Genomic DNA, 25,139 nt, shown 5'->3' on the forward strand with positions numbered 1-25,139 from the left:
GTTTTTAATTAAAAGCCATCCTTCCATCTAAAGATATGAAAATAAATTTGGAAACTCTCTCAGGATTCTCTTTTATTATGATTTTGTTATTTTCCTGTTCTGTTTTTTCTTGAATGAATCATGAACGTCCTTTTATGTCTGCATGTTTTGTTTTGTTTGAAGGAATAGAAGCCTTTTGAAAGTGTTGTGCAAAACAATGCAGCAATTCATCCTAGTAGTGGTGAGAGTTAAGTGCACTAAGGGATATAGTACTTGAATTGTGAGAACATGAATATGTTGGTTTTCAGCCATGTACTGGAGAACTAGGGCTAAAGCATTCCTTGAATCTAAATTCATAACTAGTTACATTGGTAGGGGAACAGGACAGTTTGATCAAATCAGTCTGGAGGTTTATTTACAAAAAGGAGGGGGTTTTAGGTCATACAGAATTGTTTAGTAGTTGTGAAAGTATAATCTGTGAAAGTATAATGGAAAAATGGTACTTCATAGACGTAACTTATGTCTTTATAGAGCTACGTGCAAAAAAACAAGAAAATTTTAAAAGCTGCCAAAGACTTGCCTCCTGATGCACTTATTATTGAATACAGAGGAAAGTTCATGCTGAGAGAACAATTTGAAGCTAATGGATATTTCTTTAAAAGGTTTGTTTATTCCATATGTTTTAATAAGGTAACTGTTAAAATGCTGTGTTGCCAAACTCTTGCCTCAAGTGGGTCTTAGTTACCAGCAATGTCTTGCATTTTACTGTTGTCTGATTAAAAATAATTGTAGCTGGAATCCGGTCTCCCCCTTCTTTTCTAGATACCCTTACAGATCTGTTCAGGAGTTAGTTTCCTCTTCTTGCCTGGTTACAGGATTCCTGCATTCTCAGTTAGGTAGTTGTGCACCTTAAACCAAAGATTGGCAGGTTCTACCATCCTAAACTAATTCAGAAGGTAATGGCAAAGATGTTCTCTTTTGTGAGAGAAATAGATTTTAAGTCCATCAGGCTGAGAATGGAATTGGACACAGGTTAACTTGGGACTATTTTGCTGCCAGAGTTCTGTAGTTGGGTTAAGTTACTGAACAATGTGTGGCTGCTTCCTTCCTCCTGTGGATCATTTTCAGTGCTGCCATTAACTGCACGGACACAACTACCTGGGAAGTTGCAAGAGGCCTGTTGGAGGAGAGAGAACATACAGCTTTTGCTCAGTAAAGGTGGAATGGTTCCCTGGCAATTGTAATAGCAGAACTTAAATACTTTCCCAAAATGAGCTTTAGATGCCCCCTTTCTTCAGGAGGGTTGGGTGCTAGTGATACTGCAGGTGTTAGGCAGAGATGGGGAGGTGTTATTTTATTCTATTTTTTCAGATGATTCTACAAGGCACCTAAATTTCTACCCGAGTTTCATTTTAGGATCTGCCATAAGAAAAAGTTTAAGATGAAGAATCTTAACCTTGTGTCTTCGATGTCTAGAGCTTGCCCTGTTACTGTTCCTCCCTTTAGATCCCGTGCAGTAGAATTACATTCAGAGCTGTATCTCAGACTTCTGGTATTCTGAGAATACATTTGGAGAATGTACCAGGTAGAATCATGAAGCTTAAATATAAAAGTGTTATTCTCAGATTAACCCACAAATCTGGTGTATCGTGCCAAACATGGTGTTACAAAGCTAACTAATGTGAAGAATAAGTGGTATTTAGCATCTTTAAATACGATAAAACTCTGGTTTTCTTATATCTTTTTCAGGCCATACCCATTTGTTTTGTTTTATTCCAAATTCCATGGGCTAGAAATGTGTGTTGATGCAAGGACTTTTGGAAATGAAGCTCGATTCATCAGGCGGTCATGTACACCAAATGCGGAGGTAAGCATATACATAAAGTTAAATTAGGTTTTATTTACTAAGAAGTCCCCTTTTCCTTGAGTTTCCCAACTGATAATTTGAGTGATCCCTACAATTTCTTTATAGGTAATTTAAAAATTAAAAAAGGGAAACCAAAGTAATTCATGATAGTATAATAATGTTCTCTTGAATATAGGTGAGGCATGTAATTGAAGATGGAACAATTCATCTTTATATTTACTCCATCCATAACATTCCAAAGGGAGCAGAGATTACTATAGCATTTGATTTTGATTATGGAAATTGGTAAGTATTTGAGCATGCTGTTCGAAAATACATCTAATGCTTTTTAAGTTATGTTGCAATTCAGAGTGCCGTTGTTTTTATATCATTTACTTTCTTGCATGCTTTAATAACACCAGGGCTCTTTAAACACACTGTATTTACGATGAACAGTGTGTGTGGGGGCAGGGTTTGCTCTGTGTTTTTATTACTGCATATCTGTTCCTAATTTCAGCAGTGTTGCAGTTCCTTATAAATGATGTGGAAAAGATACAAACTTAGATGAATATGAATAAAGATGTACTTTGAAAATTTATTGTATACAGGTGTCCCGTAGTGTGGGGAGAGTAGAGGGGAAGAAAATCTAAAAATAGGTAATGCCCTATTTATTTCAGAGTGCCTCTGTAGCGTAACTTCAGGAAGACGGTGTCTGTGGAATTTAGTTATAAATGGCGTTTGTTTAATGCGTGATTAAGAATGTTCAAATACACTGAATGCTTAGTGCCTCAGATTCTATAACCTATTACAGATTTTTTTGAATATAATTGCTGTTCCTTTGATGAATTGGGGAAGGTCTAATAAACTGTTGCCATTATCTGTAAGCATTGTTTTGGAATGGTAAAGGAAATAATTGGTTAAGTTCCATTCACATATGTAGGAATTGTTATTCAAACACCTCTTCGAAATCTGATGGCAAAATAAGGCCTTTGAGTGATATAATCTAGTAATGATTTCTCTTGGCTAGTAGGAAATGTTCTAGGGTATAGGTACATTGTGCAGGAACACCTAGGCTAATACTAACCTTGGAAACTGAAGTACTGAAGAGCCTATTTATGTGCACTTGATGGGATCCAGAAACAGTCCAACTGTTTCACATTTTGCTACACCAAGGTAATAACACTTTTCAGTGGTCAGCTCGTAAGTCAGCTTGGGTGTGGTGCGGTGCAGACATGCCTTCACTACTTCTGGACCTGAGCTAGTTACATCCATAGAGTACTACCTGTATTAATCAACTTGGGTTCAGACTAGCTGTCACGGTTTAAGCCCAGCCAGCAGCTAGGCACTACGCAGCCACTCACTCACTCCCCACACTCCCAGTGGGATGGGGAGGAGAATCAGGGAAAGTAGTAAACCTTGTGGGTTGAGATAAGAACAATTTGATAACTGAAGTAAAATAAAATATACTAACAATAATAAAATACAATAATAATAGGAATGAAAAGGAATAAAACTAATAATAATTAAAAAAATTCCAAACCCGAGACAAGACAAGTGATGCACAATGCAATTGCTTATCACCCACTGACTGATGCCCGAGCAGCGATCCACCCCACCCAGCCAACTCCCCCCAGTTCATATACTGAGCGTGACGTCCTATGGTATGGACTATCCCTTTGGGTAGTTCAGGTCAGCTGGCCTGGCCATGCTTCCTCCCAGCTTCTTGTGTACCTGTTTTCTCGCAGAGCATGGGAAACTGAAAAATCCTTAACTTAAAATTACCGACAACTAAAACATAAGTTTATCAACATCATTCTCACTAAAGCCAAAACACACTGTACCAGCTACTAAGAAGAAAATTAACTCTATCCCAACCAAAACCAGGACACTAGCTAAAGATACTTTGCACTGTTAAGCGTTGTAGACATACTCTTACGTCCCTCGCATTAAGACAACCTGAGAAATTGCCTGGTTGATAGGGTTTTTGGGTTTTGTTATTTATCCTTTTAGAAGTATGTAGTAGTTGTGTTCAGTACCTGCAGCTGACAGCCTGTGCAAGTTGAATGTGTTTCAGTAACAGTTCCTGTGCATCCAAGTGGAACTTAAAATTGTACGAAGTGACTCTGAGTTCTTTCCAGTGTGCTTGTTCTGTAAATTGTGTCTACTGTCTTTGTATAAAGCAAGAACTCTCTGCATTCCATGCATCTGTTAATTTCCTTAATGTCGTGGTTATATTTCTACCTGGGATATATTTGGGTTTTAGATGTCTTCCACCTTTTAAGCAAATTCTAACCTTGACTTTAAAGGAAATCCATGTGGCAAAAAGCCACAAATTGTTAACAGGTAGATGAGATTTGAATTACAGCAATATTGTATATCTTGGTGAAAACTTGAGTAAACTGCTTTTAATATGGTTGGTTTGCATCATAGCAGATGTTTATTGTGAAATGTATTAGCTTGTGTAATTCAGTATTGAAAAGTCTTACTGCTGTACAGCCTAACCAAAATATGCCTTCGTGCATTTAATTTCAGTAAATACAAAGTGGATTGTGCTTGCCTCAAAGAAAATCCTGAATGCCCCGTTCTCAGACGTTCTGAGCCTACAGAAAACATCAATACTGGGTATGAAACCAGAAGGAAAAAGGGAAAGAAAGAGAAAGATGTTTCAAGAGAAAAGGAGACTCAAAATCAGAACATCACATTGGACTGTGAAGGAGCAGCCACCAAAATGAAAATTGCAGATAATAAACAGAGGAAGCTCTCTCCCCTCAGGCTGTCCATTTCTAATAATCAGGTATTGACACAAAGATGATCAGAAAGAAAAGCTTATAAACCAAATACTCTCTTTTTGTAGTTACTAAAGGAATTTTAACAAGTCACTGAAAAGAAGTAGGGAGATTTATCAAAAATCATAATGATGGATAAGCTGTTTAGAATTTTTTTATACTATTCTCAGTTTTCCTAAATATTTGATTGTATTTAAAGATATGTTGGTTCCCATACCAGTTTTAACTATACATTTTTCCTCTGAATTTCTTTGTGGATCTCTAATGTGAAAGCCTCATGCCATGCTTTCAGGAGCTCCCAGTCCATCCTGAAGTGTCGTTCAGTTAGTTGGATGTGTTACTCAGGAGCATAGTATTTTAAACATACAATGACTAGCCCTGCTTCTATAACAAATAAACCTTCAACCCAGAATATTAAGTGTTGTCTGCAGCTCTGTGTTTAATAGATCTCTGCAGCTCTTTTCTATAGAGTTTGGGGACTCAGGAGGAGGAAGGAATGTTTTGAAGCTAAATACTGGATAATAGGTGGATAGTATGGTAAAGCTACCTGGTAATATACCACGGTAGTCAATTTTAAATTAGTCTTTTTTTTAATATGTCAGTTTAAAGAACTAGTGGGAATGATATGTGAGACCAATTATTACCTTAATTTTGCAGAGTAGCTATTAAAGGTAAATATTTAACATGAGCAGATGGTTACCTTAGTAACTATCCATCTTTTCTTTCTTTGGGGAGTTGGCGTTTGGTTTTGTTTGTTTGTTGTTTTTCTTTTTTCCTTATATGATGGTGTTGTGGTTTAACCCCAGCTGGCAACTAAGCACTGCACAGCTGCTTGCTCGCTCCCTGCCCTGGTGGGATGGGTGAGAGAATCAGAAGAGTAGAAGTGAGAAAAACTCATGGGTTGAGATAAAGACAGTTTAGTAGGTAAAGCAAAAGCCACGGACACAAGCAAAGCAAAACAAGGAATTCATTCCCCACTTTCCGTCGGCAGGCAGGTGTTCAGCCATCTCCAGGAAAGCAGGGCTCCATCCAATGTAATGGTTACTTGGGAAGACAAACGCCATTACTCTGAACATCCCCCGTTTCCTTCTTCTTCCCCCAGCTTTATATGCTGAGTATGGCATCATATGGTCTGGAATATTCCTTGGGTCAGTTGGGTTCAGCTGTCCTGGCTGTGTCCCCTCCCAACTTCTTATGCCCCCCCCCCCCCCCCGCCTACTTGCTGGTGGGGTGAGGTGAGAAGCAGAAGAGGCCTTGGCTCTGAGTGAGCACTGCTCAGCACTGAGGGAAACATCCCAGTGTTATCAACGCTGTTTTCAACACAAATTCAAAATATAGTCCCATACTAGTGACTATGAAGAAAATTAACTCTATCCCAGCCAAAACCAGTACATATGGTTTTTGATGATGATTTAGGGGCAGAGAAAAAGGAGTTAGTCTGGGAGGGAGCCATTTCCTAGTTCTTTTAACATCACTTAGGAGTGAAGGAATGAGGTAAAAATGAGCATATTGACCCCAGTTTTCATAAAATGATCAAATTGTTCTGGGGCTTTAGTAGCTAAATAGCTTAAAACTGCTTGGAAGTCCAGAAGGCATGACACGTGACTGTTACAAATTATGATCTCCAGAGAGGCAACATTTAGACTTTCTCATCTTAAGTAATTTTTCTTTTTTGGTTTTGTGTTTTGGTTTTGTTTGTTTGTTTGTTTGTTTATTTTGTGTTTTGGTTTTAACAAGTGATAACTGGTATTTGGAACCTTCTCCTGAGCTTTTAATGTAATATACAGTGCTTATATAGAACAGTCACAGGAGAACTAGCATTGTTTTTCAAAACTGAACTTAAAACAGTAGGAGTTGTGAGAATAAAGCTGTTAAAACATGTGTCTAAACATAGAAGCCAGTCAATTAATAGCTTTTTTCCTGGGGTGAGAGATATAATGCTAAGGTAAAGAAAACATATGGGAAAATGTAAATGTACTTTTAAGACAAATGTTAAAAAAACCCTTTGTCTAGTCCTTTATGTAAAAGTGAAATTGCATATAGGACTAGTGAACACTTAACTCTTTTCAAAGTTACTGTTTCATGGTTGGGGGTTTTTTGTTTGGCGGGGGGATGTTGTGTGGTGGGGGTTCTTTCTGTTTGTTTTCTCAAAACAGAAAACCATTATTAGCTAACTCTTGTGTTTCCTTATGGTATGGCACTGTCATTAGATTCTATAGTGAGAGTTTAAATGGAAAATGTGACTTTAATAGAATACACTTTCGGGCTGAGAAGAACATCTATATAATTGTTAACATCTCCTTTGACACTCATTCTATTTCACTAAAACTAATGCTTTTTGTTGTTGTTGTTGTTTGTTTTTTTTTAATGGGTGTGTAATGTAAAGCTCCTAATTCTTTAACTGATTATAAAGAGTGGCTAGATCAGTGGTCAGTGTTAGTGCCCAAAAGTTTCTGCTGGTTTGGAAGTTTAATTCTGATTTTTTTTTTTTTTTGGTTGGTGGGGTGGGGGAGTGTGGATGGAACCCCAGAATTTAAATAAGATCAATATGCTAAAGAAAAAAGATGCAGATGTGTCTAAGCTCAGAATAGAAAAGATCTAGTCCAGTGATTATATTTACAGGTTTGTACAAAGGTACAAGTGGATGTTAGGATTTTTTACATTTTTGTCTTGATTTATTGGCTTGGTTACTTTCAATGTAGTGATCTGAGGATTCTTAGTTCTGTGTAACTTTTCCCTAGTTTTAAAGAGTAGCAGAGTTTCTGTAAAACACTCATTTCCATCTTTCAGGAGCCAGATTTCATTGATGATATAGAAGAAAAAACTCCCATTAGCAATGAAGTAGAAATGGAATCAGAGGAGCAGATTGCAGAAAGGAAAAGGAAGATGGTAAGTTGGGAAGCAAGTAGCTGCCTAAAGTTGTCACTAAGGCTTAGTGATGTCTGTTCTTCCCATGCTAATTGCTGCCTTTTTGTAGGCTTGTAGACTCTGAGTACATGTGATGTCAGATCCTTACATGAATTTCAACTTAAAATGCAAGGCTTGCTATTTGAGAGCATTTCATCTAGCTTGATCATTGCTTTCTGACGAAAACCTGCTTTTATCTTCAAATGTATATAATTTTTTATTGCCTTCAAAAAAAGGCATTGTAGAAATCATCAGGTTTTTACTTTCTTCACTCTTTATTATTGCTTGTTATTTGTAATGGCCATTTTTATAGATAGTACTAGGAGTCAGGATTTTTGCCTAATTATTTTTTTGAGTTCCCAACTTGTAAAGGCTCAGAAATCCTAATTTTTAGAGGTTGGTAGAACAGTGTTATGAAAACTGGCATTTTAAAATGTGCTTTTTTTGTTAGGCATTCAAAATGTGAGATACTTGAAATTACTAGTTAAATCAAAATCTTGGCCAAGTTGTATAATGAAATACTAATATTTGGAACTTTCATTTTATTGTTTGTGCTTACAGAACTTCTGATAAGTGGAGTTCAAGGTAGCACCAAAACTGTCTGCGTTTGCCCAGACCTTAAAAAAAAAAAAAAAAAAAAAGGTGGGGGGTGGGGTATACATTCCTTTTGGTCAGTGTTTCCTACAACTCTGTCATTAGCAAAATTGATGAAACTTGTGTTTATTGGACATCAGAAAGCAAAATCTGCTCAAGTAAAATGTATATTTTAATAGGAGATCTGAAGAATGACAGCGTGAGTTCTAATATTAAACACAACAGTGTCTTGTGATGCTTTTGAGAAATGATTCTCATCAAACACTGTTAGATGTATTGGTAGAGGATGTGCTGGCTTTGCGGGGGGGGGGGGCGGATTTTAGATTTATATTTTTCCTAAAGCAATGCTCTCTGTGAAACTTAGTTACAGCAGAGTTGCTATAGTAGTTAAAGATATAATTATTATTCTAGCTCCATTCTGAGGATTGCAAAAAAAAAAAAAAGTAATAGAAGCCTTGAATTCTGCCACCTCTATATTGTCTTAAGCAGAGTTCTGTCCAGATGAAGGGATCTGCCTCTGTACAGCACTAGGACCTGAATTACGGATAGACAGAAAATCTAGCTTCTATGTGACCTAATGTTACCTTATTTTGAAATAGTGATTCTTGGATGTTGATTGTATGTTTTGATACAGTTTGTGACACTTGGAAAATTGGGTTAGAGGCTAATGGAGCTTTCCGGTTTTGTTTCATACATGTATTAGTTTTTTATATCTTTCTGGTCATTAGTGTTTCATTGTTTTTAAATACTATGCAAGTAAGTGAGTCAGAGCTATGTATTCTTTTTATGCTTATAGGCCAGTGATTTACTAGTAAATCACTATTTTTAGCAAGTTCTTAAATCCGAAGCAGGACTCTCTTCTTGTTTGTCAGGGTTGGTATGAATGCAAGCCTTTCTTCAGAAGTCTGTAATAATTGCAGTCATTGTAACATCCCCCTTTCCTGTGAGCTTCTGCTGAAATTGATCTCCATGTCAACATACACTGAACATGTTCTGAAGTACTTGGGGAAAAAAAAAAAAAGTATTTACTTAAGTATTTACATATGCAAAAGATTGTGACTGAAACTTGATCGTGATTATTATTAAATCCATCAGACAAGAGAAGAACGGAAAATGGAAGCTATCCTGCAAGCTTTTGCCAGACTAGAAAAAAGAGAAAAAAGAAGAGAACAGGCTTTGGAAAGAATCAGCACAGCAAAAACTGAGGTTAAATCAGAATGCAAGGAAGCACAGATTCTCAATGACGCTGAATTTATTCAGGTAGTTAACCTGGAACTTTATTTTAAAGCTGGCTTTTAACATGGCACATTTTATCGATTTGGATGTCAAGCTGCACTTTAAGATGTATGAACATTTTTTTTCCCTCTGAACTGGAATATATTTGACCAAAATCCATATTGTTCTTTGACATTATATTATGTTAGCTCCTGATTCTTTTTTTCAAGAAAATATGTGTAGAATTTGTTTATGAGGAATTTCAGTTACATTAGTTTATGCAAATGTGCGAACACACACCGGCTGTATTATTCAGTCTCTCTTCAAAGTTCAGGATAGGAGGTGTTTACCTATGCTGACTTCAGCCACAGGAGGTGGCTTTTCTTAGGCACCCTCTATAACCAGTGGAGAACAACTTGCTACTTCAGTGGGTTATTCAGGAACAGATTATAATCCCTTCTTTTCTTTTAAAGGAAAGGAATTATTAAGGCGTAGTTTGTTCTCAGTTCTTGCAGATGATACTTAATATTTCATAGACAATTTTTTACTCTGTTGTTGCTGGATGCTAGTATGCTTCTTGACTTGCAAATACTCCTACAGATTCTCAGTTCAGGTTGTTTCCCTGGATAATTTTTGTTAGCATGCTGTTAAGTACCTTTTGTGACAATGCTAAACACTTAGTAAACTATACATTATAAAAGAATATTGGACTGAAAGACATCATGATGTAAGCAGCTGATTTCTAGCTTATGTATGAATGAATGTGGCATGGCAGTTCTTACACAAATCTGGTGATCTGACCAGTGACTGGTGTGTGTAAATACACTGCCAATGATATAGCAGGTGCTTGGGAGGAAAATACAGGAAATCTTGTAGTTTGCCTTGAAGAAGGATAGAAATATTATCTCTGAAGTATTTTAGTTCTAACAACAAAAATGAGATAGAGGCTTTTTGGACCTGTAAAGGAAGGGGGAACTGACATTTTGTTGTAAGAAAGATACGTGTGTGGGGGATCTGTTTACTAGACTTTTCTTTTGTACCAGGAACCAGCAAAAGAAGAAACTGCCACCAAGCCTACCCCAGCTAAAGTTAATAGAGCTAAACAGAGAAAAAGCTTCTCACGGAGTAGAACTCACATTGGACAGCAACGTAGACGACACAGAACTGTCAGCATGTGTTCAGACATCCAGCCATCTTCTCCTGACGTGGAAGTAACTTCACAGCATAATGAAACTGAGAATGCTGCACTGGTAGCTGAGCCAGAAACAGAAACTGTTGTTACAGAAATGGTTACTGAAACAGAAGCTCCAGCACTTAATAAATGCCCTACTAAGTATCCTAAAACAAAGAAGGTATGTCTGTTAAGGGATGGGGAGAAGAGTATGGCCTTTAACTGAGTCTAAAAAAAAAAAAAAAATCATAGACTGCTGCATCAGTATGCAACTATGTAGAGAGTTTTTAAAAAATGTTGACTCATTTCTTTAAAAATCACCATTATATAGCCACACGCTGGTAATAAATTAAGAGATTAAAAAAGGTATGTATAATATCCGTTGGTAGAAGTTATTTTGGATTTTAAGTGACTATCTTTCAGAACAATTTTGGAACAAATGTTTTCTCAGGGAAGTACTTTCTAAGTAGGCTGAAATAATAACCAAAACATAATTAAAGCTGTTAATTTAAAAGGAAAAAAAGGAAATAAAAGTTGCCTTTCCTTCCTGTGTTCATCATATGCTTTAGAAGGTATTTTAATGGTAGCAAACAGAATACCTGAAAGGAAATCATTAACTTCTAGTATTTTTGAGATGTCTGTTCTGAAGTGAATGGATTTAAGACTCAAAATTTATGTGCATGTTTGGAGGGGAGATGCTTTACTTCCTTTAGTACTTTGTTTTTAAATTTTTTATTGGACTCCATTGGAAAAGGCTTGAAGAAATGCCACAATGTTTAAAGACACTTGAAAAAAATCTTAAATCTGCAAGTGTGAGTAAATCAGTAAAATTTTCTGCTTTAAGATTCTACAGACTGCGTTAAAAAGTGACTTTTTTTCAGTGTGCTTTGCAAGTTCTGAAAATTTTATGTAGTGGAGGGGAAGGGGGAGGAAGTTAGAGGTTGAAACTTTTGTCAAGTTGAACAATAACAATTTCAAGGTGGTTTTATCTTAAACCCCCTATCATGGTTTAACCCCAGCCACCAACTAAGCACCATGCAGCTGCTCGCTCACTCCCCCGCCCCTCAGTGGGGTGGGAGAGAGAATCAGGGCAGGGGGAAGTAAAACTCGTGGCTTGAGATAAGAACAGTTTAATAGGACAGAAAGGAAGAAAATAATGATAATAATAACAACAATAATAAAATGACAATAATAATAAAAGAATTGGAATGTACAAAACAAGTGATGCACAGTGCAGTTGCTTGCCACTCGCTGACAGATACCCAGTTAGTTCCCAAGCAGTGATCCGCCCCAGCCTAAGTCCCCCCAGTTTATATACTGGACATGACATCACATGGTATGGAGTACCCTTTTGGCCAGTTTGGGTCAGCTGCCCTGGCTGTGTCCCCTCCCAAATTCTTGTGCCCCTCCAGCCTTGTTGGCTGGGCATGAGAAGCTGAAAAATCCTTGACTTTAGTCTAAACATTACTTAGCAACACATACTTAACTAAAAAACATAGTACTATAGCAGCTACTAAGAAGACAATTAACTTTTATCCCAGCTGAAACCAGGACACCCCTCCAGCCTTCTTGCTGGCTGGACATGAGAAGCTGAAAAATCCTTGACTTAGTATAAACACTGCTTAGCAATAACTGAAAATATAAGTGTGTTATCAACAGTCTTCTCATACTAAATCCAAAACATAACACTATACCAGCTACTTGTCGTGGTTTAAATCCAGCCAGCAACTAAGCATCATGCAGCCGCTCACTCAATTCCCCCCCACGCAGTGGGATGGGGGAGGGAATCGGAGAAAAAAAGTAAAACTCATGGGTTGAGATAAGAACAATTTAATAGAACAGAAAAGAAGAAACTAATAATGATAATAGTAACACTAATAAAATGACAATAGTAATAATAAAAGGATTGGAATATGCTAGTGATGCACATTGCAATTGCTCACCACCTGCTGACCGACACCCAGTTTGTCCCTGAGTGGTGAAATCCCCCCCACACCCACTCCCCCCAGTTTATATATACTAGATGTGATGTCACATGGTATGGAATACCCCTTTGGCCAGTTTGGGTCAGCTGTCCTGGCTGTGTCCCTTCCCAACTGCTTGTGCCCCTCCAGCCTTCTTGGTGGCTGGGCATGAGAAGCTGAAAAAATCCTTGACTTTAGACTAAACACTACTTAGCAACAACTGAAAACATCAGTGTATTATCAACATTCTTCTCATACCAAACTCAACATAGCACTGTACTAGCTACTAGGAAGACAATTAACTCTATCCAGCTGAAACCAGGGCAGTGCTAGAAAGAAAATTAACTCTGTCCCAGCCGAAACCAGGACATCCCCAAACATACTTAACTTCTTTTTTTTTTTTTCCCAAAAGGCACCAGAGTCGTCCTGAAAAACTGCTTATTGCATCACTATTAAATTCTTGTCAGAATCTGTCTTCCTTTTTTGCATGTTGTATAGCGAAAAGAAGGAAGATCTCCGAGAAGTCTGAATTTTACTGCACTTTTTTGCCATTTCGTAGTCTTAAGGATAAATGTCTGTGAAATGTCTCATGTTGTACCCAGCGTACCCTACATGAGGAGAAAGTCCTGCTTTAAAAACAAATTGATAAATATAAATAGGTTTGTAAAAGACAAGCAGTTTAAAAGTAAATCTATTATTATAATCTATGTTAAAGCCTTAATATCATATTAATAATATTTAATGTGTTAATTTGGATGTCTTTAACTTTGTTGAACCATTGTAAAATTCAGGAGGTTAGTTTATCTGTTAATAGAAACGAAAATCTACTGGCACGTTTTTCAAAAACACTGAACTAGCTAGGAAAGAATACCCTTCTTTGACAAGTGTGCCTTAGTAAAGGTGTTGTAATTTAATAAACTACAATATTGAAGAATGTTCAAGGCGTCTGCCTGACACGTTGACAGAAGTCCAGTCCTGACAGTATGGAAATCTGATGAGGAATTTACTTAATTTTGTTCTATTAATGTTACACTGTTTCCCCTCAGTTTAGGAGCTCAGGCACAAGTTTAAAATTTGTCTTGAAATTCTGTTCGTAAATTCACATAATAAGTACCAGGTTATCTGGGCACTTTTATAGCACGTTCAGTGAGAATTAAATAAAAAAGAACTAAATGTTAGTTACAAAAGAAAACCCAACCCCAAAAAGCAAAACCCCCAAAACTTTGTTACATAGAGCAAATCTATACTGATTCCTTCTGCTGTCCCCATTTTTTCACTAAAACTGTCCTCATTCTTGCCCTGTGTATTCTTAAACTTGCAGCCTGGAAACTAGCTGTTTTCTGGTTTGTGTAACAGTTGACTAGGTGGATAATTAGACTAAAAAAATTCTAAAAGCCACTGATAAAAACACTCATAAAACACTAATTTTTTTCTCTCTCTCTGTTTAGCACTTGGTCAGTGAATGGTTAAGTGAAAAGAGTGATAAAACAGGGAAGCCTACAGACAGTCTATCAGAAAGGCCTCTACGCATAACTACTGACCCTGAAGTTCTGGCTACTCAACTGAATTCTTTACCAGGTCTCACTTACAGTCCACATGTATATTCAACTCCAAAGCACTATATTCGTTTTACTTCACCATTCCTTTCAGAAAAGAGGAGGAAAAAAGAACCTGTGGAAAACATTACTGGCTCTTGTAAGAAGGTAATGCTTCCCTTCATTATGGTTCCCCATACTGTATTAATTAAAAATAAGTCTTTATTTGCTAGCATGAATTCAGGCAGAAAAAAGCTGCTTGGCAAACCAGTTGTCATGTGTAACATGTTTTGAAACGTTTATCATTAAACTGTGAAGTCACTGATTTGAACTTGGTTTATTACAGCGATGGTTGAAGCAGGCTTTGGAAGAAGAAAATTCAACAATGATTGATAGATTTAATTCACCATCACAAGAAAGATCTAGAAGTCCAGCCATCAATGGTGAAAATAAAAGTCCTTTATTACTGAATGACAGCTGTTCCTTAACAGGTGAAGCTTTTACTAATAACAGTACAGAAGAGCGACGTCGAAGTAGTTTAAATGTGGAGGACCATGTTTTTTAAGTGATCAGTTAATGAAAATTCCAGGGGTATTTCCACTGTTTCCTGGTACTTTCTTCGAAAGAAATGCCTAGTTGCATAGAGGTTGGGATTTTTTTCCCCCTTTAATGTATAATTGATACTAGATAAGTAACCACTATATCTCATAGAGTTTAACAGTCAACAAAAGACTAATGTTTTTGACTATTAGTATTAAGAGGTTAGATTATAAATTTTTCCATGCTGTTCTATATATTCAGAACTCCTTTTAAATTCAGTGGGCCTCTGTTGCACACAGGGGAAAAGCTGTGTAATCTTGTAGGCATAATACAAAATGGGAACATACTAAAAACTAAACACACTTCCATAAGGATATGTTGCGTATCAGATGATTCGTGTGTACAGTCCTGAACTTGGAATTTCCACTTTAGCTGAACAGTCTTAAAATTGCATAGAAGTTGACTTTCCGTTTTCTGGAAACACAGATAGTTCTTCCCATCATGGGAGCACACAAATTTCAGTTACTGATGCATCTGTAGGCTGTTAAGAGTTCATTTTTTGGAAAGCCTGCCCTTAAGAGATTTTTGTAATCTTACTGATTTTTTTAATGTGGAGTTCATAATTTCATTACATCAAGTACTTAAACAACTGTAAGTAATTACTATATCTAGATCTTATAGCTTTTTTCTAATTTTAACAAACAGATCTAACCACACCACTAAAAAAACGAAGACTGTATCAGCTGTTGGAGTCTGCATTCTCAGAAACCTCTACACCTACTCCTTCTCCGTATGCCACACCAACTCATGCTGACATCACTGCCTCCGAGCCATCATTGTTTGCTACTCCTCCTAGGGTAAAAACAGAAGATGAAGCTTGTAGAAATGGTTACAAACCCATATATTCGCCAGTTACTCCTGTAACTCCATGTATACATGGAAATACCATGCACTTTGAGGTGAGATTTACAGTGAATTTCAGCGTGTTCAGAGGATGTGTTTAGACATTCTGGTGTAAATCGGTATTTGTACTCCTGCTACAAGGGGGTGTTTTATATTTCTTCAGGCTAAAAAAGAAATTGACTTGCAATTTCTTCTCCTTTATTTAGAATATTTCCTCACCTGACAGTTCCCCAGAAGTAAAAAGGCGAGCTTACAGTCAAGAGGTAAGGATATTTGCCAAAAACTGCAAATGGTATCTTGATTTCACCTGTATGGCTGCACGGTTCTTAGTAAAGGCTTTTCACCTGCCATTGCAAGTTTACTGGAATGTAAAGGGTAACTTCCCTACAGGTTTTATTTGCTTATTACTGTATATCTCTACTTTACCTATTTCATTTTCCACTTCAAACTGATTTCTCTCTCCTCTTCTTCTGTATCACTTAAAAATCCTTCCTGATGGCTGTCATGAAAAGGAGTAACTACTGCAATTTATAGATAAGACCAGAAAAAAACAACGCTTGTGCTTTTCAGGCTGTAGTTAGATTTAAATTAACATTTCTCATTGTTACCAGCATCTCTTAATTGTTTCTGTTGAGCCTAATTATGCTCAGAGTGAGAGAGCGGAGCAGAAGGGCAATAAATGGGTTTGGGTGGATTAGGTTGGGAGCAGCAGGTGCCATTGGATCATGCTGGCTGCTCCCTGCTGGGGGGATGAAGTGTCCGGCTGTGGGCTGAGGCAGCGGTTGGGCTGCTGGTGGGCAACCCGGCTCTGAAATGCAAGAACTTCCACAGGGACCCTCTGCCCTGCACCGGGCAGTGAGGAAATGTTCCACAGTGAGGTGGGGCTCGAATTCCGCTGGTAACTACACAGTTTGCACGAAGGTGTTGAACTGTAAACTGACTGGCACCTAAAAGGAATCGGTAGAAATAAGTAACAATAAAAAGACTTAGTGGGTTGTACTTACTAATGGAGACTTTCACTTCTGGCAAGTCATGCAAATGAATGATCCAAATACTCTCCCCTGGGAGTTGAACACATACATGTGTATGTTTTTAGGTCAAAATCTTAACAAATGTTGAAACACACAAAATTTTTCATACAATCATAGCTGTCCACTGAATTTAACAGTTACTTCTAAACTATTGTAATTTAATAATTTAATGTTTACCTGACTCGAAAAGAGGGGTTTTACTTAGGAACTTTAGCTTTTTAATACAATATTTTAAAAAGGATTCATGAAAACCTTAAAACACATTGCTTTAGAAAAGCTACTTCCAGCCATGTATACATGCTAGGTTTTTCATGGTTAATACAGTTTTAAGACGTACAAAAGAAGTTTATATAACTTAAGAAATTTTTTTCTCCCCTCTACAGAATACTGGTTTTAATACTGTTTCAAAATTCGAAAGTGTCTCAGAAAAGCTCCCCCCCCCCCCCCCCCCCCTTTTGTGTTGAATTGAAGCAAGTGCTTTGTAACTTCCTGGTCAGGGACTTGCTCTCATTGAAGCTCCTCCCCTTCCTCTGCCAGTCATAAATAAAACCGGTTATTTAAAGTTTATTTTGACTTTGGTTAATGTGCATTTTATTAAAATGCTTTTACCTAACACATAGCAATAGTAGAAATCAGTGTCTGGCTGTAGAACTGGTTCTTAAAAATAGATAAATTCATCATAGTGGAAGGCCTTTAATGCAGCTTAAAGGCACAACTGAATGTCAGAACAGTTGCAGTTTTGTTGGAGTGTGGAAAAAGAGTTGACATGCTTTTTCTTCATGCAGGGATATGACAGAGCATCGATTCTAGCACTGAATTCTTTCAGAAATTCCAACCTGACAGAAATGGGCCTGCAAGAAATAAAGACTATTGGATATTCCAGTCCAAGGAATAGGACTGATGTCACACGGCAGTGCACTGGAGAAATGGAATCTGTGTCAGACCTCCAGCTGGGACTCGAAGTAATTGAGCAAAGTGCACTGCATAAAAACCTGGAAGCCCCCACACATGATAGGACTGATTCAAACAGCCAATTAGAAACTGCTCATTGTGGACGGGGCACAATTTATTCTTCCTGGGTAAAAAGTCCCGACAGGACAGGTGTAAATTTCTCAATGAATTCTAATTTGAGGGACTTGACCCCTTCACATCAGTTGGAGGTAGGAGGTGGATTCAGAATAAGCGAGTCAAAGTGCCTGATTCAAGACGATGCTAGAGGCATGTTCATGGAAGCATCTGTTTTTTGTACTTCAGAAGATGGAATTGCATCTGGCTTTGGAAGGACTGTCAATAACGACAACTTGATGGATGGAAATTGCACACCCCAGAATCCTCCACAAAAGAAAAAGGTTATAATTTTAAGAATCATTTGGTCTGTCTTACATAGTCTGCTAATGATATTTCTATAACAGAAAGAACCATAATATAATAAAAAACAACTGATGGCTCATCTTCAGATACTACAATGTAGTAGAGATTATTCAGGGGAAATAATGAAGACCAAAGAGTAAAGCTGCATACACCCATTAGTGAATTTATTTTTTGAAGTAATAGATACAAATTCACTTTTAATTCATAGGAGTCTTAAATTAATTGCTCTATAAACAGTTGCTTTTCAGGTTTGAAAATGGTTGCTTATGCCACCAATTATTACAATATTCTGTTATACTACTAGCATAGAGCTAATATACTGTGAACATTTGTTATGAATTACTGTAAGAAATTGCACTAACAGATTTATGATACTGAGACTTTAAAATTCAGATTTTTATATACTTAAGGTATCTTGGTTTCACTGTTAGAACTAGACAGAAATCCTTAGTTCCAAGAAATCTTTTTCTTGGCTTAATTTCTTTCTTTATAAAACACTGTGTTTGAAAAACAAGCACAATCTAAATTTGCTACTCTCATGAAACAGTTTTTGTAGGTAAGTTGTGTGGTCATGGGCAACTTGAACCAGAATTGGAAGTTCTTCTGCATAACTGTCTTTGTGCTTTACTGTCAGGTTAGACTCCCTTTGCTCCTTGCAGAAAGGATGACAAACATGGAAGGCAGTAGTTTCCAATGCAACAGCTTGCCAGTTCTGTCTCATAGCAGACTAGTAATCTTTCTTGTTTGAAAGATGTGATTTATTTTCTTTATGGAAGTAATGATCGGGGCCGGGGGGAATATTCTGTGTATGTACATGCATGCACAATGGGGTTTTGGTTTTTTGGTCCCATTACACCCCCCTGTATGCGCCTCCTCCCGTGTTCTTGGGGCATGCTGCTAGGGAGCGCTCATGATTCTTCCTTCAGAAGTTCTCCATCAGAATTGGATTTTTGTTTACTTTGCTTCAAACAGAGGCATAACTGAAGCAAGTTGGTAGGATCTCTGTTCTTACCTACTCCTGACCCTGAAAATTTTGTGGATCCCATGTGTGTTGCTGTAGCCCTGCTGTTTTGGCAAAGCCAAAAAAAACATAAGCCAAAATTTCTGTAGCTTCACATTCTTCTTTGTCTGAAGGTTAAATTAATTTCTTTTCAAATCCCAGCAACACTTAGTGCTTCAGTAACCCTCCCCCTTTCTGTTGACAAGGATTCTTCCAGGTTGTTACTGCTGAGGGCTTATGCTACACTAATCCCCAAATGAAAAAAGGTGTGGCTTCCTCCTGACCTCCCACCCAGGATTCCTGTCTAAAAGTCTCAGTTTGAAGAAACAGCCGAAGAAAATTGTATCTGTACCCCTGAAAGAATGGGATTTAGGCTTTCTAAATGCAACTTTTTACAGTGTAAGGGGGGGGGGGGGCGAAAATCTCACCTAAGGAGAACGTGAGAATTCAGGAACTTTGTAGGAGAATAATAGAAGCCTTTCCCTAGGATCACATAAGATATGAATGTCCTTATGCAGTTGTTAAGGAGTTTTTTCCATATTTCAACATTTCTGTAAGCATTTGCTCCTCTACTTTTTGTCACCATTGTACAAGTTCATCCCATTTCAATACAGTCCTGTACATAGTGGCCACACTGCATAGATTTCATCCATTCTTAACATTTAAGATTTCTTTAAATCAATATTCTTCAAGGGATCCCAGTCATGTGATGTGGAAATAACACAAATTCTTTTGAAGGCAAGTTCTTAACCTAAACTTTGTTTTATGAAAAATATTTTTAATTGTTCTTACCCTGACATATAGATGAGTCTTTAATGGATAGATCTGTTTGAAAGCAAACAAAAAAAACCCCAACCCCAGGACTGCAAACAAAGCAAGCTGCCCTGGTTTTTCACTCTGTGTAGAAATGGATGTCTGCTTTTACGGAGGACTAAGCCAGTTAAATGTGAATTTTTTTTCACTATTGCACTTTAGTTTCTTATTTTGGGTACTGTATGGTTCGGAGTAGGTTGTTGATAACTACAATAAAAAAGATTTAAAGACATTAAATGTTATTTCCACCAAACTATTGTCATTACTGAATAAAGTAGGTCTGAAGATCAGTACTTCAGCTTTCTGCTCCAAATCCTGAAGATACATAGTGAGAACACTTGAAAGTATATTTTTCTTACTGATGGTAACTTACTAAACATTTAAACTGTTTTCTGTTCTATGGAAGCTTCTGTGTAGTGATTATATTGAGTATATATTTTTATATATAAAGTAGCAAACCACGTTTCCCTTCATGTGTCATTGGTTTTGGTAATAAACTTTACTTGAAATTTAGCTTTAAAATATGTTCTTAATCAGTCTCTTAGAGTGCATTAAAGACAGAAATTGAAAATAAACTGGGAAAAGAATTGAAATTGGGAATTCTGTATGTTAAGAAAAATGTATTAAGAGCTTAGAGAATCCTTCAGTATATGCAGTAGAGTTGAAGCAGAAGCGTGGTTTTTCATGTGAGTCTGAGAGCAGGATGTGACAACTCAAAATTAGCTTTACTGTATCAGTGTAGTCTTACTAATACTGCAGTTCCAGGAGAAACTGTGAAGTCCCTTGCAGCTTCAACCAACAGTATGACTTGAGCAGTGAACCTTTTGCTGACCTGCACCATATTCTGCTTCTTCCCTGAGGAAAAAAGCATACTTCCTTCTCTTGGCAGAAGCTTTTTTTTTTTTTTAACATAATCATCCTCACAGTCATTAGTAGCTCAGTACTCTCTAAATTCACTGCAGATGTGGTGAAACATCTTCAATTAATCTATCCCCGTTTTCTTTTAGAACCAAGTAAATGGTATGTGTTACTGAAAAAATACATTTAATTGAAACTGTGAGAAAGGAAACAAGTAAACTTCCCTTCTAATGTTTCGTGTGGTATTTGTTTCTTTTTTTGTTCCATAGGTATCCTTACTAGAATACCGTAAGAGACAACGAGAAGCTAGAAAAAGTGGCTCAAAGACAGAAAACTTCCCCCTGGTTACTGTATCTCCTCATGCTGCTGGTGGAGGAAGTACAAGTAGTAACAATGGTGCTAATGATGGGTATAACAACAGTGAAAATGGGGAGCAAACTGATAACGCTGCAGGCCTGCCTTTACCACTGCCAACTACTGTTTATAATGCAGCTCCAGAAGACATTGGCAACAACTGTGCAATTAAGGAATCTTCTTCCAGTGAGAAGAATGAACCTGAAGTTCAGTGGTAAGCCACAAAACTAGAGGACTAAAGTGCTGAAGAATTATTTACTTAATTCTAAGTCTTTTCTATTTGAAATCTGGTTTTCATTGATAAGGGTGCAGTTGCAGATTACTGATTGGAAGCCCTTCTTTCAGAATAGTGAAGAGCTGTTTTACCACTTTCCTCAGAAATATAGCACATACCTCATAAAGATTAGAATATTTATCTGTAAGATACTGGTTAATTTATTTTCATTCTGCTTTGCTTTTTTATTATGTAGCACATACCTCAAAGATTAGAATATTTATCTGTAAGATACTGGTTAATTTATTTTCATTCTGCTTTGCTTTTTTATTTTCTAAGAGCAAACCAGGTTTTGGTTTGAGCAGAACAAGTTGTCAAGTTCTGTAGATTATAAAAGTGTGTAGGTAAAGCACAGTTGTAAATCTGTAGAAAATAGCATTGTTGAGTAGGTGTGCTCCCTCCACCATTGCACAGGTTGGGCTGTGTGTGTTTGCCAAGGTGTGTGGAGGAGAGAGCAGCAGTACAATGGAGAGGATGCTGTAATGGCTGTGAGAGATTTGAGTCTGATTCTCAGCATGGCCTTGGGTCTGCACTCATGTCCTTGTAGCAGCCCACTGCTTTGTCTGTGGGTGGAAGAGAGTATTTTCCATCTTAAATCTCAAAACCTTTTCAAAAGTACTGTAGGGAAGAAGTGTGGAACAGAATAATCTGTATTGATCAGCAAAAGCTTCTAGAAGGCTTTAGGAAAGTCTGTTTTTCCGTGATCTGGCTGGAATGTGTTTGTGGTGTTTGCTGTTGCTTAAGTGCAGTTTGCAGGGCTGCATGCAGTCTCCCTTAACAGTTCCTTCTGCTCAGGTAGAGAGCACGTGGTGATACTTGCATCGTTGTTTATGATCATTAAATGGTTCCCCTGTGTGCAGACCATATGCTCTGTTAGATGCCATGCCAGATACTCCCAACAACCAAAAATCCTCGGGGGGATGAGATAGAATGACTTCAGTCTATAAATGTTGCATAACGTTTTCCACTGCAGTTTTGGTAGCCTTCCGGTAGATGGTCAACTGTGGTGATGCTGTCTCCAAAACATTACTAGCACAAAATAAACCCGGCAGCTGTGTTTTATGCTGTAGTGAAGGCCTAATAATGTTGGGGATGAACATGGGCTGAGGAGTTGAACATCCTTCTGCTCAGATGCCCCAGCTGTTCTAGAATAGAAGGATTTTGTAGAGCCAATTGAAGGGAGAATATAAGTGCAGTCTTCAAAGTTTCACTGAAAAGGGGCTGTAAGTTCACTGTACAGAAACCAGTTATTATATTGTAAGCCAAGAATGTGGAGACAGGCTAAACAGGGAAGAATTTATTAGTTAGTTTTTGCAGTAATCCTGGAGACAGTACCAAAATTTCTTTTAATACAACAGTATTGTAGAATAATACTGTATATTCTTGCCTGAATGAAAAATTGAGTTTTGTACAGTGCTGTCACTTATGTTCTTCTTGATCAGGTTGTGATTATCAGATGTAATTGATTATAAGAGAGAAGATACGACTGTGGCTTCATACCCACTATCTGGCAAGTTAAATGTAGAAGCTTAAACAGAGAGAGAGTTGTAGTTGTGCAGTACTTAAAACTATGGATCCACTATGAAAGAGCAAATTCTTAAAAAAAAAAAAAAAAAAAGGCTATTGCCAGCTTTGGAAGATAACAGTTTTCTACAGATGGAGAATATGAAGCAGCACCTGCAGCCTTTATTTTTTGAAGTGTAGTTTTTTGGCTTTTCAGCTGTTTAGAAAAAGAAAAAAAAAACCCACAGAACTACAGATGTTTCTACATTAAGAGGAATTGTTAGTTCTTGTAATATAACAAGGTTGCAGGAAATTGGTATATTTAAAGTGAGAGAAAATAGATACAAAATACTTAACAAGTCACATTCCTTATGTGCAACCAGTTATTTGGCTCTTGCATGCACGGTAAAAGTTCTGTGACCCAGTATTTGCATATACATTGTCCTAAATTTGGGGGGGTACACCCTCTTAAATTTAAAATGTGCTTCTCTCATGCAGGACTGCATCAACCTCTGTGGAACAAGTGAGAGAACGAAGTTATCAGAGAGCTTTACTTCTCAGTGATCATAGGAAAGACAAGGACAGTGGTGAGTTGATTTATCATGTTGAAGGTAGATAAATCTAACCAGTTCCCCCATGGTAGTCCATAATTATTCTAATATTATGTTTGGGTCTGCTTCATCTGTAGGGGGAGAATCACCTTGTAGCCCATGCTCACCGTCTCATGTTCAGTCTCCACCTTCATCTCATTCAAATCTCATTTCCCAGTTGCAGCTTAAGGTCCCTTTCACTGAATTTATGGAAGGTCAGTAAGCAGATGACCTTGTATGACACTTGACGTATTGAATAGTCTCTTACAACAACTTTAATAGCTCTTCTAAAGTCAAATATAAAGTGCTTAGCAATCTTTGCAAAAGACTTGATTTTCCCACTTTTATATTTGTTTCTGCTTTATGTTTGTAGAACCTGATCCTGAAAATCCAGAGCCTACTTCTGAATGTCCGTCCCCAGATCCTTCACAAAAGACTTGCAAGAGTCCGTCAAAAGCAAGCAAGGTAATGCACAGTGTAGGCAGGTGCCTATGTGTTTGCACGCGTGTGTCTTGTATAATATGCATATGAATATATACATACATCTCTGATTCATCTTAAAAAAAAAGTTAATCTCATGATTTACTACTTAGGTTACATACATACATGTTCATCTATCTGTGTAATAATTCAACATAAGTAAACATTTGTAAGAATATTTGTGGTAGTCCATACACACAAAAAAGTTGGTTTATGTTCTCTCAGTAGCTGTACCTATTTATATATTATCTCACATTCTCTAGACACAGAAGAGATTATATCAGTGGATTCAGTATCACTGCAGTTCTGCAGGGTGAATACTGAAGAACTGGCATGCCAGGGTTTGGCACTGTTTGTCAGTAGAGGCACTGATACAGAGAAGGACGTTGAACAGCTGCCTGTACAGTATTAAATGAAGTAATTCAGGGTGGAATGTTTAGTCTGCTGGCACTATGCCAGTTTTAAAAATTTAAATCACTCCGAAAACGGCTTTATTTTTGTAAATGGTCTGTCTGAAATTTTATTTCTTTTGGACTCAGAAATCTAAAACTTCAACAAATAACAGATTCTGACCAACCTGATGGATCATATTTCTGTTACTACTTTAAAATACACTTGCTCATCTTTGACTTTGAAGAGTGATTGATAAATACTTGCTAAAAATAGCGTCTTCCTAAGTTTAAGCTTTCTGTTGTTGCTGTTTTTCTTATACCAAATATATATCCTGTGACTCAACACTTTTTTTCACCATCAGGGGAGAGAACAATATTCTGAGAAGTTCTGTTCATTCTAACGCACGCATAGTCAAGTATTTTGAACATTTCGCACTGACTGACTATCTTTTCATTCTAGCCCTCTTCACCGAGTCCTGTAGCTTCAACGCAGTTGCTTGGGAAAACACCCACAAAACCAGATTCGCACTGGGAAACTGCAGCTAGTGCACCTGAGGCCGAATGCGCGAATCATCCAAAATCTGAGCTGCAACAGAAACAGCTGACAAACAACATCCAAGCACTTTCAAAAAATCATCCATCTCAATCGCATCTGCGCAGTTCTGCTGAGCAACTTTCACAGAAGTTGCCTTCCGCACCTTTGAAGCTGCATTGCCCCCCTTCGCCTCATGTAGAAAATCCTCCCAAGTCCTCCACGCCTCACGCACCTGTGCAGCACGGTTACCTTTCACCAAAGCCTCACTCGCAGCAGCTGGGATCACCATACAGACCTCATCATCCACAGTCACCTCAAGTTGGAACGCCCCAGAGGGAAACGCACCGAAACTTCTATCCGGCAGCACCGACCCTTCAGCCTGGTAATCAGCAGCAGGCCAGCGGACCCCTGTTCACTCAGACAACTTCAGGACAATCTTCAGCTTCTTACAGCCAGTTTAACCAACAAAATTTGAACACCAATGCACCACCTCCCCCG

At 37.6% G+C, this 25,139-nt stretch overlaps 1 protein-coding gene across 1 annotated transcript in view; it reads left to right on the top strand.

The window, feature by feature from the left end:
- The window catches only part of KMT2E (lysine methyltransferase 2E (inactive)), a 65,970-nt gene that overhangs the window by 39,124 nt on the left and 1,707 nt on the right, over nt 1–25,139 (top strand). Inside the window, 17 exon segments of the mRNA XM_069801800.1 lie at nt 511–641; nt 1,729–1,846; nt 2,022–2,131; nt 4,358–4,619; nt 7,402–7,500; nt 9,208–9,372; nt 10,371–10,679; nt 13,911–14,165; nt 14,344–14,488; nt 15,243–15,496; nt 15,647–15,703; nt 17,257–17,820; nt 20,783–21,081; nt 23,143–23,231; nt 23,333–23,449; nt 23,608–23,699; nt 24,567–25,139. Of these exon segments, the coding sequence (XP_069657901.1) occupies nt 511–641; nt 1,729–1,846; nt 2,022–2,131; nt 4,358–4,619; nt 7,402–7,500; nt 9,208–9,372; nt 10,371–10,679; nt 13,911–14,165; nt 14,344–14,488; nt 15,243–15,496; nt 15,647–15,703; nt 17,257–17,820; nt 20,783–21,081; nt 23,143–23,231; nt 23,333–23,449; nt 23,608–23,699; nt 24,567–25,139 (3,639 nt within the window).

Source organism: Haliaeetus albicilla, chromosome 14, assembly GCF_947461875.1.
Source record: "Haliaeetus albicilla chromosome 14, bHalAlb1.1, whole genome shotgun sequence".
Lineage (NCBI taxonomy): Eukaryota > Metazoa > Chordata > Aves > Accipitriformes > Accipitridae > Haliaeetus > Haliaeetus albicilla.